We start from the raw sequence: 21,143 nt of genomic DNA on the forward strand, positions 1-21,143 counted from the left end.
GCATGAAATGCAGTCATCATGGACACTCTTGATAGCTGTTTTCATGAGAGTCAGAGCATCCTGCTGAGCTCCACCCCCTGTAAACCAATGCAGGTTACCTGTAGATGATTCAACTGGGAAACAGCTGGTGGCTGAGGCCATTCACTCAGGAAAGAAAAAGGAAGCAATGGTACAGTGCTCGCTGGAAGCCTGCCGGGTCCTTGATACACTGGGCTTGCTACGGCAGGAAGCAGGTCAGTATTAAAAACCCTTTTCTTTTACAAAACAAAGAAGGGAAATGTACTGCAAAAGCTGCATAATCTCTCTACGTGGATAGTGTGTAAACTGTACAGAACTTCCTGAAGCAGAGACAAGCATTCCCTCTCAACATCCTAAGACAGTTAGTTATATTGTCTTAGACATTTTCTGTATGTAGGTGAGTGTACATTTAAAACTAAACCCTAAAACTGGGGCTGGTGGTGCACACCTTTAATCCCAGCACTTAGGAGGCAGAGTCAAGCAGATCTCTCTGAGTTCCAGAGATCTGCCTCAGAAACCCTGTCTCAAAAACAGAAACAAAAAACCAAAACCCCTGGCTCCTGAGCCAGACATGGTGGTGCACATCTGTAGTTGACAAACCAGATACAGGGTAGTTGCGATTCAAAGTCATCCTGGCTCATGTATTCAAGTTCAAATTTCTTGGTTTATTTCTATGTTTAGTGGTCTTTTTCTTATCATTATCTTTTTATTGACTGATTTCTTTTTGTTTTTCTGAGACAGGGTTTCTCTGTGTAGCCCTGTCTGTTCTGGAACTTGCTCTGTAACCCAGGCTGGCCTTTGCCTGTGAAGTGCTGGGATTAAAGGCATACAACCAACATGCCCAGCTTTGTTTTTACTGTTAATTGTTGTAAAATATATGGTGCATAAAACATGCTGCAATTTAGTAATATGAGGTATATTTATGTAATCATCACTACCCGGCTCAGAACTTTTCGTTATTCCTGGCGCAATTGTAGCCCATGAACATTAATTCCATTCTCCTTCCTACCATCCCATATGTCTGATGTTCTGTTTCTGTCTCTAATTTCACTTCTTTATAAAGCGTGTGGAGATCAGAGGCTGGTGTTAGGTATCTTCTTCAGTCCCTCCTTACCCTTTATTTTGAGGTAGAATCAATAATGAACCCCAAGACCTAGGATTGTTTGTCTGACCAGCTTGCTCTTGATCAATGTTTTCTGTGTCGGGGATTACAGGTAGGCTCCCTGCCCAGTGTGCATTGGGTACTGAGGCTCTGAACCTGGCCCTCGCACTTGTGAGACAAGTACTTTGTGTATTAAGCTGTCTGTCTTCTCAGCACAGGCACCTTGTACATGTAACTTATTTCCCTCTCCTCTCCTCCTCTTCTTCCTCCTCCTCCTCCTCTTCTTCCTCCTCCTCCTCCTCCTTTTTTAGGCAGAGTTTGTATCCCAGGCTGGCCTCAATCCTGTTATATAGCCAAGAACTTCCAACCTTCCTCTACCTTTACCTCCCAGTGCTAGATTACAGATTTGTTCCCTTGCACCTTGTTAGGTGCTGCTGAGGACCAAGCCAGGGGCCTGCATACACACTGCTAACTGAGCTACATACCAGCCTCCAATTTTCCCGCCCTTTTTCTTTCTCAATCTCTAAATTAAACAAACAAACAAACCCTTTGTTATGAACTGTTTTATTTTTAGTATCTCGGAAAAGGAAAGCCAAGAACTGGGAAGATGAGGATTTTTATGATAGTGACGATGATACATTCCTCGATCGGACTGGCCTGGTAGAGAAGAAGCGCCTGAACCGGATGAAGAAGGCTGGGAAGCTTGATGAGAAGCCAGAAACTTTTGAGTCACTGGCAAGTTGTTCATAGAAGCAGCTACTTTTATGTCATTATAGCTTTTACAAACAGCAACATAGAAATCTAATACTGACTTACAACTTTTGTGGTCTAAATTCAGTGGTAAGAAAATGACTAGTTTTATTCCAGTTAGTGGAGAAAAGCGTTTGCTCGCTGCCACTCACTTTCCCCAGGTTCGCATTGATCAGGCAATGAGCAGTCTTTGAATATGGTGTTACTCCCCAGATTCTCCCCCACCCCGAAAAAAGAAAAGAAAAAGCTCCAAGTTTGGGTGTTCACAATGAGACTGATGTTAGGCCCCGACATTTAAGAGAAGTCGGAAGAATGGTATTACCTTAGTCTGGAGTGGCACAACCATTCAGGAGCTTGCCCTAAGGTGACATGCATTTAATATAATATTTAGCAATTTCCTAGCTTAAAACATTCAACGTCTACCAGTAACTTTTCAGTCACTCATTCTATTTGAGTTTTTTAATTCTAAAATTAGTTCCACTAGAATAAAGTAAACAAATGAAATATCATCTCCATCAGGAGCCAACTTAGATGGACTCCTGAATCAGTCATCTTAATAAAACCTATAATAGTATTGACAGTGGGAAGGTGATGGGGAGGAAAACATCTGCTGACCCTGTCGATTTGGGTGTTATAGGTTGCAAAGTTAAATGATGCCGAAAGGGAACTCGCCGAAATTTCTGAAAGGCTCAAGGCTTCAAGCAAAGGTGAGACTGTCAGTCAATAGTTACCGAGTACCTGTCATATAAGTATGTACTGCATCAAAAAAAAAAAAAAAAAAAAAAAAGAAGAAGAAGAAGAAGAAGGGGGGACTGGAGAGATGGCTCAGGGGTTAAGAGCACTGACTGATCTTCCAGAGGCTGTGAGTTCAATTCCTAGCAACCACATGGTGGCTCACAACCAACTGTAATGGGATCTCTGATGCCCTCTTCTGGTGTGTCAGCAACAGTGTGCTCACATACTTTAAATAAATAAATAAATAAATAAATAAATAAATAAATAAATAAATCATACTTTAAATAAATAAACAAACAAACAAACAAACAAAGTGCTGCATCGTGTTAGGCATTGGGATACACTGGAACATTCAGGCTTTGGAGGTACTTTCAAGGAGCAATATAGCTTTTTAATTTTACACGTGTTTTTATGAGTGTTTTGCCTTCATATATGTCTGTGTACCAATGCATGTGTGGTACTCATGAAGGCCAGAAGAGGGCTCTGGGTCCCCTGGAACTGGAGTTACAGAATATTGTGAGCTGCCATATGAATGCTGGAAACTGAACTGAGATCCTCTGCAAGAGCAACAAGTGCTGAGCCACTTCTCCCACAATGTAACATTGTAGAGCTAGAAAAATATTCTTTTAAATGTTTGGTTTAATTTCTTTTATTTAATAGTTGATGTGAGGGCTGGAGAGATGGCTCAGTGGTTAAGACCACTGACTGCTCTTCCAGATGTCCTGAGTTCAATTCCTAGCAACCATCTGTAATGAGATCTGATGTCCTCTTCTGGTGTGTCTAAAAGCAGCTACACTGTACTCACATATAATCAATGAATCAATCAATCAATCAATCTTTGGGCCAGAGCAAGTGGGCCTGGCGCAAGAAGGAAGAAAAAAAAAAAAAAGAGTTCAAAGTCACCCTTGGCTTCATGGTGTGTTCAGGTCTGCCTGGAGTATCAAGTGATACTGTTCAAACAACCTCAGTAAATCTCTGCCCTTTGCAGCACCTTTAAAAAAGAAATAGCTGACGGGAATGAAGCCTAAATCACTTCCCAAGGTCTCACACAGCTATAGCTTTTTGGTTTTTTCCTGGTATCAGTGGCGATGGCTGCTCAGCTTTGCATTTGTGAGCCCTTTGTTGGACTGAAGTTAAAAGTCTTTGGGCTGCCTGTGTAACATGTCTCCTTCCCTTGGACAGTTCTGTCAGAGCCATCATCTCAGGACTCTTTAGATGCATTCATGTCAGAAATGAAATCAGGCAGCACATTAGATGGGGTGTCCCGGAAGAAACTTCACCTGAGGACTTTTGAACTAAGAAAAGAACAACAGCGACTTAAAGGGTTAATAAAACTTGTAAAGCCGGCAGAGATCCCAGAACTAAAAAAGTAAGTATAAGTAGTTCTAGTTGAAAAACTTGGAGACAGTATCTCATGTAGCTAGCCTGGCCTTGAACAGGGTGCTGTAGCCCAGCGTGACCTTGAACTTGTGTTCTTCTTTCTACTTTACCTGTTGTGTAGCTGTGGTTTGCATGTGCTGAGGTCAGGGGTCAGCTTTTGTTGTTGGTTTTTTCTTTCCATCATTTGGGTTCTGAGATTGGACTCAGACTTGGGGTTGGTCTTTACCCACTGAGCCATCTTTCCAGCCTAATGTTGAACTTTTAAAGAAAAGTTTAGTCAAATTTTTATTCTTTGAGTATTTCATATAATGTATTTTGATCATATTCAGCCCCTCTCCTCCCCTCAACTAAATGTTTACCCAGAGGGCTATGTGTATAATTTAAAAAAAAAATTGCATCCTGCTTCTACTTCCCATATATAGATGTGCCACCACATCCAGTCTTACTTATCTTTACAGAATTATTAAATTACAGAATTATTAAATTATTGATTTGTTTTGTTTTGTTTTTTGAGACAGAGTTTCTCTGTGTAGCCCTGGCTGTCCTGGAACTCACTCTGTAGACCAGGCTGGCCTCGAACTCAGAAATCCACCTGCCTCTGCCTCCCCAGTGCTGGGATTAAAGGTGTGCGCCACCACTGCCCGGATGTGTTTTGTTTTTAGTACTAAGGGTCAAACACAGTCTTCACACATAGTAAGTACATGCTGTTACCTATGAGCCATGCTCCTGGTGCAGACAACCTTTAAGAACAAAAGGATAGTGCTGGAGAGATGGCTTAGTTGTTAAGAGTACTGGCTGCTCATCCAGAGTCAAGAGTTCAAATCCCAGCACCCACATGGTAGCTCACAACTATCTGTAATAGGATCTGATGCCTTCTTCTGGGTGTCTGAAGACAGAGACAGTGTATTCATACATTAAAAAAAAAAAGATAAAGGACTATTTATGAACTATAGCTTACTAGAGGATTTTCCATGGATATTATATGGATTCTTAATTAATTGGAATGATATAAAGGGTTTTTTTAAAAAAGCATTTAAAAATAATTTTTATTTTTTGACAGTTTCATAAATATATCTACATGTAATATATTTTTATTGATTTTTTTGTTATCTTTGATCTTTTTTACAGTCTAGTCATTATTCCCTTCCTGTTCTGCCCTCCAACAGTTCCTCATCCCATTCCTCCTCCCCTGTCTCCAAGAGGTTGTCCCCACACACCCTGCCAGGCCTCCCCATTCCCTGGGACCTCAAGTTTCTCAAGGGCTAGGTACTTCCTCTCTCGTTGAGGCCAGACCAGGCAGTCCTCTGCTGTATATCTTTCTGCAGAGCAAACTTCCTTTAAAAGGAACGTGCACAAAGGAGTCATACCTCCAATATATAAAAACTTATGCAAGATAATAGGTAATCAGCCACAAAAAATGAAATATGCGCACAAAGACCTGGGCATGTTAGTGCATGCCTGTAACCCCAGTATTTGGGAGGTAGAGGCAGGATAAGCCATCCTCTGCTACGTAGCAAGTTGAAAACAAGTTTGGGCTACACTTGGCAATGTGTGTGCGTGCGTGTGTGCATGCATGCGTGTGTGCGCTTAGGCAGAGACAGGTGGGTGAATCTCTGAGTTTCAGGCTAGCCAAGGATACATAGTGACACCCTGTCTCAGAAAAAGCAAAAAACAACACCACACACAACCAAAACAAAAAAGAAAAGGAAGGAAAAAAATGAACATTTGGAGCTTGGGATATATAGTTCAATCATAGAGTGCTTGTAGGCTCTGTGTTCAATTCCCAATACTGCAAGAAAAGGAAGAAGGAAAAGAAATGTAGGTTTATTTATTTAGGTTTTGTTTTTGAGACAAGGTGTCACTAAGTAGCCTTGGCTGGACTGGAACTCACTATATAGACCAGGCTAGCTTCAGACTCAGAGATCTATCTGCCTCTGTGGCCTGAGTGCTGAGATTAAGGTATGTGCAACCATATCTGACCTAGTTTTCTAGACTCTTGACTTTACATACTTAGAAAATTATTAATATATAATATTGTTTACAATAACAAAATATGATCCACCACGTAAATGCTTATCAAGAACAAAATAAAATATTATATAATAGAACACCATGTAGCTATTAAGATAAGGAAGCAAGTATTTTTGAAAATTGTGGGATTGTTATCAAAATATAATAAATTACAAAAGCTATATTAACTATAGTACAGTGTAATATTTGCATAGAGGAAGAATGTGCAGGTACTTCTGTATGTATATGCATATATGTATGTATGTGTATATATATGTATGTATATGTGTATACATATATACATAAATTGACCCCTAATGTCTGTTTAGTCAAGTTCCTTACAAATACACTTTGAGGTGGGGATTTGTCTACAAGTGACTCACTCTAGAGAAATCTGTATTGAAATAAAGAACAGGGAACAAGATGGGCAAAGTTGTGCTTTCAAGAATTATAGTGGCACCACAGATGTCCTAAAGGCCAGGGGCTTGGACTTTACCCTCCCCCACACCAACATTGACCACAGGCTTTGGGAACATAAGCAGTTCTGAGAAAGGCGTAGACATGGACCTTGGTGCACAGCATCTTCAGTAGCTGATTAAAGAGAATAAGCGAGGGTTCCAAATGGCATCTACTTTTCTGTCTCTGGAAATATTTATAAAAGCTGACTGAGTGAATTGTCTCTGGGGAAAGGAACTGGATGACTGGAGGACAACCGTTAGAGAGAAACTTGAGAGTGTATAAATTCTTTATACTTTCTAAGTCAATGTGTGAGTAAACTTGCACCAACGAGAGACTCTTGCACCAAGTAGCCATAGTGTTTTAGGTGTAAAATTATGGTTGTGATAACAGTTTTAGCTTTGACAGTTTCAATTTTTTAATAAGCAACTTGAAAACCACATTAACAGTTGCATTGCAGTCTGGACATGGTGGTGCACACCTGTAATCCTCGCATGAGGGAAACTGCCCAGGTGGTTCTCAAGTTTGAGGCCACCTGCACTAGAATAGTAAGTTCCAAGCTAGCCTGGACTACAGAGCGAGAGCATGTCTGATGACGTGGCAGAATGCGTGGTGGCTCATGACTGCGTTTCCAGCGTTTGGGCGCTTGGGAAGCTGTACTATACAGTATGACACCCTATGATATTAAACAGTATGCACTATTAAAGTTTCTTCACATAAAGTTTTACAAATTCAGTTCTTCAAAATACTAACCACATTTCAAGTGCTTAGTGCCCAAATGTGGCTGATATTTAATCAAATGGGCAATGCAATATAAACATTACAAGTTTTCCATTATGGCATAAAGCTCCATTGTACAGAGCTACTTTAGGTTGTCAGTGAGTGTTTGAAGCCTCTAACTGCTATGTAAGCATCTAGATGGGTTATGTGCTGGATGGTGGTGGCGCACACCTTATGGGTTATGTGCTGGATGGTGGTGGCACACACCTTTAATCTCAGCACCGGAGCGCAGAGACAGGTGAATATTGAGTTTGAGGCTAGCCTGGTCTACAGCAAGAGTTCCAGGACAGCCAGGGCTACACAGAAAAAGTCTGTCCCAAAAAACAAACAAACACAAAGATGGGCTATACTTTTCTTTTCCTTCTCCAGTGACTGTTGTCACTGTAGTCACCATCTGACAGATGCAAAGTCCTGGGCCATGTTGGGAATTACAGGCTCAGGGGGCTGTGTCGCCTCCTCAGTAGGCTTGCTGTCCTCTGGTTTATGTCTGCATACTCATCTTGTGGTCATGTCTGTTTCTCCGGAGTGTCCTCGTCAGTTTCTTGGTATTTTTAACACTGTTCTGTATTATGTGTATGTTGCAGGTTGAGGCGTAGTACAGTGTGTGGGGGTCAGAGGTCAACTTTGCAGAGTCACTTCTCTCCTTCCACCTTTCTGTGGGCTCACAGGGTTTGAACAGGTGCTCAGACCTGACTGCCAAGTGCTTTTACCTGGTGAGCCATCTCGCCAGCCCAGTTTCATGGCACGTAAGGCAAGACCTAAAACTTAACTAGAACAGATATTTATAATTGTTCCTCTTCCTAGGACTGAACTTCAGACTACAAATGCAGAAAACAAAACTAAGAAACTTGCATTGCCTCTCTTTGGTGCCATGAAAGGAGGAAGCAAATTCAAATTAAAAACTGGGACAGTAGGGGTAAGTTGTGAGTTAGAGTGTGTTGAACTCCTCGTCCTTGAGCTATCCCTGAACTAGGTTTTCTGTCTTATTCCCTGGTTTTGTGAGAAAGGGCTGTTGGATTAGCATGAGCATCTCTTGCTGAGATTAGTGAACTGGACTGCAAAGATGGCTCAGGTGTCGCTCCCAAGTATGAAGTCCAGAGTTCGGGGCCCAGTACCCCGTGTAAAGTGAAGCATGGCCCTGTGCAGTGTGACCCCAGCACGGAGGGCTGCAAAGGCAGGGTTGCTGGGGCTTGCTGACTGACAGCCTCGCTGGGCTGCAGGGTCAGTAAGCAGGGAGGTGGAGAGTGATGGAGGAGGACAGCTGACGCCTCCCCTGGCCTCGTGTGCACACAGACACAGGCGACTTGGAAAGAACTCGGATATTTTTTTTTTAATTAGTTTATTAGTTTAGTTTCTTTTCTTTTTTTTCTTTCTTTCTCCCCCTACCCCTTTTCTTTCAGCAGTCTCACTGTGTAGCCCTGGCAGTCCTGAGCTAGTTTAATGTTTCTAATGTGTGCCATATTTAGGAATGAAGTGCCTATGGTGATATTTTTCCCCATGATTTACTTTGCTTACTGCTGGAATATTGTTTTTTCTCCTTATTTAAAAATAGTAGTTCCCTGAGAATTCTGTACATTGTGCTTTGATGATATTCACTCCCCTCTCCAACTTCTCCCAGGTCTGCGCCCCTGTCCTATCCACCTAACTCTGTAACCTCCTTTTCTCCTTTTGTCTCCTCCTCCTCTTCCTCCTCCTCTTCCTCTTCCTCCTCCTCTTTTCCTCTTCCTCCTCCTTGTTTTTGTTTTGTTTTGTTTTTAAAGGTTTGTTTGTTTGTTTTGTGTGCGTACATAGCTGTCTTTGGACACACCAGAAGAGGGCATCAGATCCTATTACAGATGGTTGTGAGCTACCATGTGGTTGCTGAGAATTGAACTCAGAACCTCTGGAAGAGCAGTCGGTGCTCTTAACCACTGAGCCATCATCTCTCCAGCCCCTGTTTGTTTTATTTTTAAGATAGGGTTCCTTTGTATAGCCCAGGCTGTGGACCAGGCTGGCCTCAAACTCATAGAAATCTGCCTACCTCTGCCTCCCAGTGCTGGGATTAAAGGTGTGTGCCGCCACCACCCAGCACCTCTTTCTTTTTAAGCCACTGAACCTAATTTATGCTGTCCATATATTCTTGGATGTGTGTCCTTCTGCTGGGGCATAGTTGGCTGAATAGAGGGTGTACTTTTAGAGAAAACTCTCTCTCCCACTCCTAGAGCCCATCATTTGCCAATAGCTCCTCAGTTAGGCATAGAATTTTGTACCTTCCTCCCATTTCCCTAGCTGAGGCTGTAGCCCAGTCTTACTGACACGTGTTCTCCCTTGAGGTTCCCTCCTCTCCAGTGACAATAGCTTATTTCAAGTTGATTAAAATTACCAACATAATGACATAAGTCTAAACGATTCAGCTTGCAATGCCTTGCAGGTTTATTTTCTAACAGTTCTAGATAGTTGAGGTTCAAGACCAAGATGCTGGCATAGTTGGTATCTTGTGTCTTACAGATGGCTGCCCTTTAATACAGTTGCCTCTCCCTTTTATAATGTCAGGTTTACCATCTTAGGGCCCAGGGCTTCTCAGCCATTTGACTAAGGATGGCTCATTGTAACTTAATCACTTATCTCAAATGAGATGACATTCCAAGAGATCTTAGGAGTTGGGACCTCACACATGGATTTATAGGGGGTGTATGTAAATCAGTTTATAAAAAGCAGCTATAGTGTTGCATATCTATCATTAACATACTGGGGAGAGAGACAGGAACTCAAGTTCTGGGCCAGCCTGAGCTATAGAGCTAAACAACAAAACAACTGAGATGGAAAGACCTTGAATTGTGATGGACTGTTGTCTGATACCAGAGGCCTGAAGTCCCAGTCACACATGTGACAGACGTAAAGTTATGGAAAGGAAAGTATCCAGGTTTAAATAGAAGAGAAATGTTTGTTTTGGTGGTGGTGTTGTTATTTGTTGTTGTTTTTAGAGATTTTATTTATTTGTTTATATATATGATGAGTACACTGTAGCTGTCTTCAGACACACCAGAGGAGGGCATCAGATCCCATTACAGATGGTTGTGAGCCAACATGTGGTTGCTAGGAATTGAACTCAGGACCTCTGGAAAAGTAGTCAGTGCTTTTAACCACTGAGCCATCTCTCCAGCCTGAAAAATGGTTTCTTAAAAGGCTTTTTAATGCTGGGCAGTGGTGGTAGATGTCCTTAATCCCAGTACTCAGGAGGCAAAAGCAGGTAGATTTCTGAGTTTGAGGCCAGCCTAGTCTACAGACTGAGTTCCAGGACAGCAAGGGCTACACAGAGAAACCCTGTCTTCTTTTGGACTGCAAGCATACATGCAGGCAAAATGCTATATACATAATAAATAAATATTTTTTAAAAGGCTTTTAAAAAGATTACTTAACTTAATTTTATATTTTAAAAAAATGTTAAGGGACTAGCTAGAGGCCCAGAACTATAATCTCTACTTGGGAGGCAGAGGCAGGAGGATCATTCCAAACTCGAAGTCATCCTGGTCTACATAGTGAGTTTCAGGCCAGCCAGCACTATGTAGTAAGACCTTGTCTCAGAATATCTAGAGGGTCAGGGGAGGGCAGTAAGAATGATTTTTTTCTTGAAAACATATATTTGATTTACTTCCCTGAAGACTTTGTAATACATCAAAATTCTTTGACGTGATATGACAGGATTGGATCCTGCTGCTGTCATTCACCTGCAGTAGAATTCTGTTTCCCTACAGGGTGCTTCAGGTATCTTATATTTAACAATCCTAGGATCCTGTGTGCAGCACTGAAGGTGGAGCCTGACTTTGCATCTGCAAGCACGCCGCTGATCTGTATACGGGGTGTTGTGTTCATCATCTTTGTTGTTTTGGTTTTTGCTGTTGCAGATCCAGTTTCGGTTCTTATATATGTTCTCTGGTAATCTGTGGCCCCAGAAATTGCTGAAAACATTTGATAAGATGTATAGATGAACAAAATTTCCTTTGGAGGTCACACTTCTAGCAGATTTCTGTGGGGCTTATTATCCTGGAGATTTGTCCCTTTTTACCTTCACGCAGAAATTCCTGTTTGTGGTTTTATTTCCCATGTAGAAGTTGCCACCCAAGCGTCCAGAACTCCCTCCAGCTTTAATGCAAATGAAGGATGAACCTGAAGTAGAGGAGGAGGAGGAAGAGGAAGAGGAGGAGGAGGAGAAAGTGAAGGAGGAGCATGAAGAACGAGTGGAGGATGGAGGTGTCAGGCTTCTTCAGGAGCCTGAGCTGGAGCTGGAAGCAGCAGTGGAGCACCCGAGTGCTCCCTCAGAGCCCTCGTGCTCCAAGGAGACTAAAAGCCATGGTAGTGTCTTTATTTCCCCTGTGCTGGCTAGTCGGGCAGTTGTGTTCATTTTGGTAGAGTAAAAAATGCAAAACCACGCTGGGCAGTGGTGGCACACACCTTTAATCCCAGCACTTGGGAGGCAGAGGCAGGTGGATTTCTGAGTTCGAGGCCAGCCTGGTCTACAGAGAGAGTTCCAGGACAGCCAGGGCTATACAGAGAAACCCTGTCTTGGAAAACAAACAAAAAATGCAAAACCAGTTGTGTTTGTTGTTACAGAGGATCAGAGGATATGTACATGTGAAAATAGCAGGTTTTTCTCTTTTTAGCAAGCCTTACATCCAATTAGGCAACAGTTGGTTATTGCCAACAGAGAAGCTACTGTAGTACCATTCGGTGTATCTTGTCATGTTGGTCTGTGTTTTGTTAATGCTTGTTGTGGCTAATTAGGACTGTCAACTGCTTCCCTCCCTTGTCAGTTTGTGTAGTACTCTCTGGTGTTGTGGAAGGTAGGCTACAGGAACAAGGCTTGCAGAAGGTCTAGCTTCATCCATCCAGTCTCCTGTCCTAAGGATGCAGTGTCTTTAGCAATAGGGACTTACCTTCAACCTTTGGGCGTCAGTGAGGGGCAAATGGCAACAGCTTTATTGTTTGTGGAGTTACTTGGACTACCCTGACCGTTGTTCTCTTGGGTAAGAGTTTCTATCTAGTGTCTAGGGTGGAATTTTTATTAGGTAGTGGATGGTCTTCTGAGAATTGATGTCAGCACAAATGAAATACTTAAATATTTAAAAACACAGGTTTTAAAACTTGGTTTAAAACCTTAAAGCTTGGGGACTGAAGAGATGGCTTAGGGGTCAATAGCACTAACTGCTCTTCCAGAGGTCCCAGGTTCAATTCCCGGCACCCACATGGCAGCTCACAACTGTCTGTAACTCCAGTTCCAGGGGATCGGACATCCTCAGACACATGCAGGCAAAACACCAATGCAAATAAAATTAAAACAACAAACAAACAAAAAACCCAAAACAACAACAACAAAATCTTAAAGGTTAAATAATTAGTAAATCCATAGTTGTGAAGGATTATTGTAGGCTTTTGGTCCTCTGTCTTTTTACTTATTTTTTAACATAGAATTATAAATTATGTAAATGAATTCTGAATCTATTCAGAATCTAGAGCCTGCTTTTCCTATGTCCTCGAAGTATTACTTTTTAATCTTTAAAAATACATTTATTACCTATGTACTTATGATTCTGTGACTACTGTGGCACACACGTGGAGGTTGGGGACAGAGAGAGCTGGATCTCTGCTTCCACCATTGTGGACTCAGGCCATCCTCAGGCTTGCTGGCAAGTGCCGCCTTTACCTGCTGAACCTTCTTACTGGCTTTGTGAACCAGATAAGGGATAATAAAAATATTATTTTTATAATATGATTTTCCTTTATTAAGGGTCATAGTGGTTCAACACACACACACATATGTCATGATTTTTTTCTTTTAACTTTTTAAACATTAATTTTTAAATTTAATTGAAAACTATTAAATTTCCTTTATTGCGTGTGGTGGTGAGGCACGTGTGTTCTGTTTGCACTGGGAGGTGAGAGGTTGGCTCTCAGGGGTCATGGCTTCTGCCATGTGGCTTCTGGCAATCCACTCAGGTAGTCTGTCAGCTTTGGCAGCAAGTGTCGTTACTTGCTAAGCCATCTCATTGGCCCTATTAACTTTTGTTATTGTAAAAATTAAATAATAAATCTTGATACTTATTTCTGGTATCTTTTAAATATATATCCCTTGTAGTTAAATTTGTAAGTTAGGTGGTAGATACATACGTTTTTAAAGACTTTTTGTTGTAAGAATAACCATTAAGTTTTTCTTGAAGGTTTTTTTTTAACTTTTTTCTTAAAGATTTATTTATTTATTTAATGTTTATGAGTACAATGTAGCTATCTTCAGACACACCAGAAGAGGGCATCAGATCCCATTACAGATGGTTGTGAGCCACCGAGTGGTTGCTGGGAATTGAACTCAGGACCTCTGGAAGAGCATCTAGTGCTCTTAACCACTCTCCATCTCTCCAGCCCTACCTGAAAGTTTTTAAAAGTGGAACTGCAGTGGTTCTGCTAGGCTTCCGGAGACCCCTTTACTGAAGACTTAAGGTGAATGGAATCTGCTGTAGTCTAACTGAATGACATAGAAGTGTGTAACTGCTCTTCTTGTCTTTGCTTTTTTGGACTCTACCATGAATGAATTAATAACAATATGCCCTGGCACTGCTTTTTATAGAAAGTATATCTCAACTCAGCCAAGTGGAGCAGAGTAAAGATTATCAAGAGATGGGCAAAATAGTGTCGTCATGTGAGGACCCTTCAGGTAAGCAGGATAGCTGCTTCTTCACACAGTGCTGCCTGGCTTTATAAGGGGGAGGTGGCAGCCGCTGCCATGGGAGGCAGAACAGAAAATGGCAGGCATACAGATGCTAGGGCTGTACAGAGGTTTCTGTTCAGTACCATCTTACCTGCCTATTACTCTACTCCTAGTCCATTTCCTGGCTTCCCATCTGTCTCACAGAGCACTCAGTGCCTCTCACCTCTCTGACCAGATGGAAGAAGCCTCTCCAGCACTCCATCTCGGCCCACCGTGGCCTGCCGTGGAAAGGCTGCTTTTCTCAGGCTTTGCCTGTTACAGTTAAACTGTAGAATAGGTAAAGCAGCCCCATCACATTCTAGTTTATAGCCTAGCTTTCCTATTTAAAGACTAACAGTGAAAGGTAATTTCTTTTTTTTTCCCCACATTTTTTTATTAGGTATTTTCTTTATTTACGTTTCAGATGCTATCCCAAAAGTCCCCTATACCCTCCCTCCGCCACTCACTCCCACTTCTTGATCCCTGGCGTTCCCCTGTACTGGGACACATTAAGTTTGCTAGACCAAGGGGCCTCTCTTCCCAATGATGGCCGACTAGGCCATCTTCTGCTATGAGTATGTTTGTGAATGAAATAAAGATCTGTTTTATTTTTTAAATTATGTGGATATGTGTGTGTGTGTGTGTGTGTCTGTCTGTCTGTCTGTCTGTCTGTCTGTCTGGGGATAGATGTACATGAGTGCTGCTGTTCTCAAGGCCAGAAGTACTTCAGTTACAAATGCTTGTGAGCCATTTGATGTGTGTGCTAAGAATTAAACTCAAGTCTATCTAAGATTAGTGTATGCTTTTAACTGCTGAGACATTTCCCCAGCCCCTATATATTTTTTAAATTTATGTATATGTGTGTCTGTGATTATATGCTACATGTATGCAGGTGCCTACAGAGTCCAGAGGTGGCATCAGATTCGCTTGGAGCTAGATTACAGGTGGTTGTTAGTTGCTTGACATGTGCTGGGAACCAAACTCTGGTCCTCTGGAAAAGCAGCATGTACTCTTTTAACTATTTCTTCTTCTTCTTCTTCTTCTTCTTCTTCTTCTTCTTCTTCTTCTTCTTCTTCTTCTTCTTCTTCTTCTTCTTCTTCTTCCTCCTTCCTCTTCCTCCTTCCTCCTTCCTCCTTCCTCCTTCCTCCTTCCTCCTTCCTTCCTTCCTTCCTTCCTCCCTTCCTCCCTTCCTCCTTCCTCCTTCCTCCCTTCCTCCTTCCTTCCTTCCTTCCTTCCTCCCTTCCTCCTTCCTCCCTCCTCCTTCCTCCCCTCCTCCTTCCTCCCTCCTCCTTCCTTCCTTCCTCCTTCCTCCCTTCTCCTTCCTCCCTCCTCCTTCCTCCCTCCTCCTTTCTCCTCCTTTCTCCTTTCTCCTCCTTTCTCCTTTCTCCTCCTTTCTCCCTTCTCCTCCTTTCTCCCTTCTCCTCCTTTCTTCCTTCTCCTCCTTTCTCCCTTCTTCTCCTTCTCCCCTCCTTCCTCCCTCCTCCTTCCTCCCTCCTCCTTCCTCCCTCCTCCTTTCTCCTCCTTTCTCCTTTCTCCTCCTTTCTCCTTTCTCCTTTCTCCTCCTTTCTCCCTTCTCCTCCTTTCTCCCTTCTTCTCCTTCTCCTTCTCTTCCTCTTCTTCCTCCTCCTTCTCCTCCTCCTTCTTCCTCCTCCCCCTCATCTTCTTCCTCCTCTTTTTCTTCTTCTCCTTCCCCTTTCTCTTTTCCTCATCCCCTCCTTCCTCTTCATCTTTTTTAAAAAGATTTATTTATTTCATTTTTATGAGTACACTGTCACTGTCTTCAGACACACCAGAGGAAGACATCAGATCCCATTACAGATGGTTGTGAGCCACCATGTGGTTGCTGGGAATTGAACTTATAATCTCTGGAAGAGTAGCTAGTGATCTTAATCACTGAGCCATCTCTCCAGCCCCAACTATTTCTTCTTAATATACATTTTTTTAACAAATATTTAGTTTATTTTTGGTTCTGTGTGTGTGCGTATATGCATGTTAGTATGTGCACATGAATACTAGTGCCTGTGGTATCCAGAGGTGTTGGATTCTCTGGAGCTGGAGTTACAGGGAGTTGTGAGCTCTGCCAGTGGGAGTTGGCTGCAAATGTGCTTAACCACTGAGCCAGCTCTCCAAACCTTTATATACGTCTTAAGGTTATAGACAAGCCAGTTACTGAGGTGTCTATGGCTTCACTTACGGCACCATCTCAGGGTTTCATTCTATAATATGTTTACTCCTGATAACAGCTGTGTATACTATAATATACTATAATATGTTTACTCCTGATAACAGCTGTGTATACTTTACCTTAAAGCAGCACCAGCGAATGAATATAAACAAGACAGAGATGAGCCGAAGAAAAAGAAATCTCCTGGGCCTGGCAAAGTAAGTACTTCAGTTTTCAAAAACAAACTTCCTGTGGTGGTTCTTTGACTCTTGAGACTGCCTTAGAGTTTTCAGCAGCATTAGCTCCTTGCAGAAATCTGGACTCTTCTTTATTTTCGTTTTTTAATTCTTCGTCTACCCTGCTCATGTACCCTACAGGCTACCTCTTATTAATTGATTAATTGTTTTTTCCTATCCTGTATGGGATGCAAAGAAATCTGAGGAACATGGTCTTATCTCCTTCCTTTTGTGACACAAAAGTATTATTGATGTTCTCCACTGTGATCATAATGTTTACCCTATTGTAAAAATCATATTAAAATATCAAGAGCTTCCTGCTTCACCAGCTCCTCAGAAGGGGACAAGTAGGTTGTTCTGTCCCATCTTGGGTTCATTGTGGAGTGACTAACTCACAAGAGGAGTCGCAGAGCTCGGTGTGCAGTTGTGCTGGCAGCTGTGGTTCCTTGCAGCAGAGGGATAGCAGGGACAGTCAGCAACTGGAGAAAGCACCTGGAGCAAAATGTATGCAACCGTGTGCAAGGCTCAGAGTCCTAATCCACTAGAGACACAGATGTACTTAGTTTCCTTAGCAGCTAGCTGTGGCAAGTGTAACTAAGTGGAGAAACTCATTTACGGACTCAGAACCAAGATTCTATTGAGGGTGCATGTAAGGCATTCCCTGCTCAACATGTGTCCTCTTTCCATGCTGGCAAGAGGAAAGTGAGTACATTGAGTGACTGTGGAGGCAGAGTGAGCCATCCTTGCCTGTCAGGACTTGGTCCAGCCAAAGGCCAGCCTGGTCAACAGCCTGGTCAACAGCCTCACAAAGGCCAGCAAAGACAGATGCCAGCTTTCTCTTACCACTCCTTTAATTTCTCTTTCAGGGGTGTGTGTGTGTGTGTGTGTGTGTGTGTGTGTGCGTGCTTTTTTGTTATTGTTTTTGTTGTTTTTGAGGCAGGGACTTTCCTTGTAGTGCAGGAGTGCCTCATACCCCTTGTGTCTCAGCTGGCCAGATGTTAACACTACTATATAGGGTCTTGTATAACTGGCCTCAGGGACAGCTTAGTTGGTGAGGTGCTTGTGGGGCAGGCGGGAGGACCCGGGTGGGTTTGGATTCTCAGCACATGTCTTCAGTTCCAGTACTGAGGAGGCAGGCAGGCCAAACAGCCAAATAAGTGAACTCCAGGTTCAGCGCAGAATCATCTGTCAAAAAAGGATGCTAGGTGGCTTAGTGCAGACTCTTACTTGCTGACAAGACTCACAACTTGAGTTTGATCCTGGACTCATTTGGTGAAAGGAGAGAACTGATTCTGGCTAGTTGATCTCTGACCTCCACATAATGCCCCAGGGTGTGCACACTCAAAAGCACAAATAAATATAATTTTAAAAGTTAAAAAAAAAAAGCCAGGTGTGGTGATGTACACCTTTAATCCCAGCACTCAGGAGGCAGAGGCAGGTGGATCTCTGTGAGTTTCAGGACAGCCTCATCTACAGAGCAAGTTTCAGGACAGCCTCATCTACAGAGCAAGTTCCAGGATAGCCTGGACTACAGAGAGGAGCTCTGGAAAAAACAAAAATTAAGCAAGCAAGTAAATAAATAAATGAATAACTAGTGGGACATGTACGGTGCACACACCTCTAATCCTAGAACCTGGGAGGCAGAGGCAAATGGATCTCTGTGACTTTGAGGCCAGCCTGGTGTGTGTAATGTATTCCTGGCCAATTGGGGCTTCATAGAGACTTTGTCTCAAAATAAAACGTGGAGAGCAATTGAGGAAGACACTCGACACTGACCTCTGGCTTTGTAGGAATCAGAGTCAGTCATAGAAACTGTTCTCTTAGTTTTGTTTACTGAGAGGGAGAAAAACAGTAATTCTTACAGCTAAAAGTCTTTAGAATCAAACATGATGGGACAAACTTGCAATCCTAGGTAGGATGATCACAAGTCCCCAAGGTACCTTGAGCTACTTAGTGACACTCTGACTGAACAAACAACTCTTGTGAGTAAAATAGTATATTTTTTCTTTGCAGTTTCCACCCATCCTTTCTTCCAAATATCCTGAGGATGACCCAGACTACTGTATATGGGTCCCACCTGAAGGTATAGTGTTTATTTTTCCTTCCTTTAAGAAGTGTGTGTGTGTGTGTGTGTGTGTATGTGCATGTACATACAACATGTATTTCTGTTGCCCATGGAAGACAGAAGAGGGTGTTAGATTTCCTGGATCTGGACTTATGGGTGATTGCAAGCTGCCATGTGGGTGCTGGGTACTGAACTCAAGTCCTCTGCAAAAGCAGCAAGTACTCTTTTTTTTTTTTTTTTTTTTTTCTTTTCCGAGACAGGGTTTCTCTGTGTACCCCTGGCTGTCCTGGAACTCACTCTGTAGACCAGGCTGGCCTCGAACTCAGAAATCCACCTGCCTCTGCCTCCCGAGTGCTGGGATAAAAGGCGTGCGCCACCACCGCCTGGCTCAGCAAGTGCTCTTAACCTTTGAGCCATCTCTTTCTCCTATTTATATTAAGTAGGTTATATATTTAAGAAAGCTTACAAAGTGTATATAGTAAGTCTCCCATTGATGGAATTAAAGGATGTAAAGAGACATATCAAGTGAGTAGAATTGGTGCATCCTGTGTAGAGCCTCACTTACACAACTTTTAAAAGATTATAATGGCCTAGTGTATGGTAGAGTGCTTGCCTTGCATTCACAGAGCCTTGGGTTCAATCCCTAGTACTGCATACACCAAGTATGGTGGTGTAGGCCTGTGATCCCAGCATTCAGCAGTAGAAATAGGATGATCAGAAGTTCAAGGTCATTTTTTACTACATAGCAAGTTTGAGGCTAGCCTGGGCTACACTTAGACCCTGCTTCAAAAATACATAAATAAATATGTAAAAATAATTTTTTTAAAGTAATGAGACAGTCACACACATTTGAACACACATTTTAGTTAGGGTTTTACTGCTGTAAAGACGCTGTGACCAAGGCAACTCTTTTAAGAACATTTAATTGGAGCTGGCTTACAGGTTCAGAGGTTCAGTCCATAATCATCAAGGCGGGAGCATGGCAGTGTCTAGGCAGGCATGGTGCAGGAGCAACTGAGAGTTCTATATCTTCATCTGAAGGCTGCTAGCAGAATACTGGATTCCAGGCAGCTAGGATGAGGGTCTTAAAGCTTAAACCCACAGTGACACACCTATTCCAACAGGGCCACACTTTCTAATAGTGCCACTCCCTGGTCCAAGTATATACAAACCATCATAGACACCAACTGAATATTGACGATAGAAATTATTGTTAACTCTTTAGAGGTCTGAATGGTGTTGAATTATGGTTTTTGGAAAATGTCCTTATATTCTAGACATGTTCACAGATGTAATGACATCTGAGATTTACCTTTAAATGCTCTGGTGGTTGAGAATAAGAGCACTCGGATACGGATTGGAGATGGAGAGGACTGGCCACATTTTATTCACCACTAAAGCTGGGGGAGGAAAGCACGCACTCTTTATGTTTCTGTTTATTTTTGCAAGAATTTTACATTTTATTAACTAAAAGAAAAAAGTAGATTCTGATTCATCAAATCATTTTTTATCTAGAGATAACGGAATATTATCAGTTTCTTATTATTAACTCTTAATGCATTATACAAAATGCCTATATAAAAGATGTTTTAGTACCTTTTCTATACAAATGGAGGTTTCTTTTCTATTCATTATTTGTTCTTAGAACAACTGTTTATTTTTGCTCATTTACTTGACATCATAGTTGTGTGTGTGTGTGTGTGTGTGTATGTGTACATACTCGCAGACACATGCCATGGAATGCATTTGGAACTCAGGGCAATGTGTAACAGTTGATTCTGTATTTTCACTGTATAGGTTTGGAGATTTGTTGGACTTGACAGCAAGTGAATTTACCTACTAAGCCACCTCGCTGGTTCCTTGTTCTGTTTTTTTGGTTGTTTTTAATTTTTATTAATTATTGTTGTATATATGATATGCAAGTGTGATAGAGATGGGGAACTGTGTGTTCTGTGGTGATCATTTGGAGATTGAGGCAGGAGGATTATGAATCCAAAGCCAGCCTGGTCAGACAGGTGTATGGTTCTTTTTTATGGCAGACTTTTATTAAAATAGTTACCTCATTGGATATTTGCTATGTTGCTACTCATTACAAACAACTCTATAATAAGTAATCATACTAGATGAATTAAGTCAGTTTCAGAAAGAAAAATATTACATGTTTTCTCTAGGTATAAAATTGTATGTGTATACATGGCATGAAGCTGTTCAGAGGAGCAAAGGGGCTAAGGGCAGGGGATCGAGGAAGGGTAGTAGAGTATGGGGGGTATACTCAAAGCACATTACTCCCATGAAAAGTCCTGTCTATGAAATAAATCAACTATGAAGAAAATTGATAAATGCTAAAATTGAAAAGGATAAAGATTATTGGACAAACAAGTAAACAGAATACACCAGGTACAGAGACACATCTGTGGGAGTGCTGACAATAACATCCTGGGTCAAAGGCCTGCCCAGAATGGCACGCTAAGGATATGCTAGTGCGCACAGCGTGTAAGAGATGATGTGCTAGTGCATACAGCGTGTAAGAGATGATGTGCTAGTGCATACAGCGTGTAAGAGATAATTGCCTCTCCACAGGCTGATCACACGTTGCTTTTCTTGGTGGGTGGTGTTTCTAAGACACTAGTAACTATTACAACTTTAGGTCCTAGAAATATTTGCTTTCTATCTACTAATAAATGTTAAGTAGAAAGAAACAATATTGTGAGATTATGCCCAAAAAGTAA

The 21,143-nt window shown here is 42.0% G+C and overlaps 1 protein-coding gene across 7 annotated transcripts in view; it reads left to right on the top strand.

Moving 5' to 3' along the window:
* The window catches only part of Slc4a1ap (solute carrier family 4 (anion exchanger), member 1, adaptor protein), a 34,975-nt gene that overhangs the window by 5,570 nt on the left and 8,262 nt on the right, over positions 1 to 21,143 (top strand). Inside the window, exons 5-13 of one of the 7 annotated variants that reach the window (NM_001347328.1) lie at positions 94 to 233; positions 1,695 to 1,855; positions 2,508 to 2,577; positions 3,788 to 3,974; positions 8,036 to 8,147; positions 11,320 to 11,563; positions 13,830 to 13,916; positions 16,261 to 16,331; positions 18,363 to 18,432. In NM_001347328.1, coding sequence (NP_001334257.1) covers positions 94 to 233; positions 1,695 to 1,855; positions 2,508 to 2,577; positions 3,788 to 3,974; positions 8,036 to 8,147; positions 11,320 to 11,563; positions 13,830 to 13,916; positions 16,261 to 16,331; positions 18,363 to 18,432 — 1,142 coding nt within the window. Of the gene's footprint in view, positions 1 to 93; positions 234 to 1,694; positions 1,856 to 2,507; positions 2,578 to 3,787; positions 4,473 to 8,035; positions 8,148 to 11,319; positions 11,564 to 13,829; positions 13,917 to 16,260; positions 16,332 to 18,362; positions 18,433 to 21,143 lie in introns of those variants that run through there. The other 6 variants (NM_001359154.1, XM_006503810.3, NM_009206.2 and 3 more) reach the window with 6 other exon arrangements.

The sequence above is a fragment of the Mus musculus genome, chromosome 5 (genome assembly GCF_000001635.26).
Source record: "Mus musculus strain C57BL/6J chromosome 5, GRCm38.p6 C57BL/6J".
Lineage (NCBI taxonomy): Eukaryota > Metazoa > Chordata > Mammalia > Rodentia > Muridae > Mus > Mus musculus.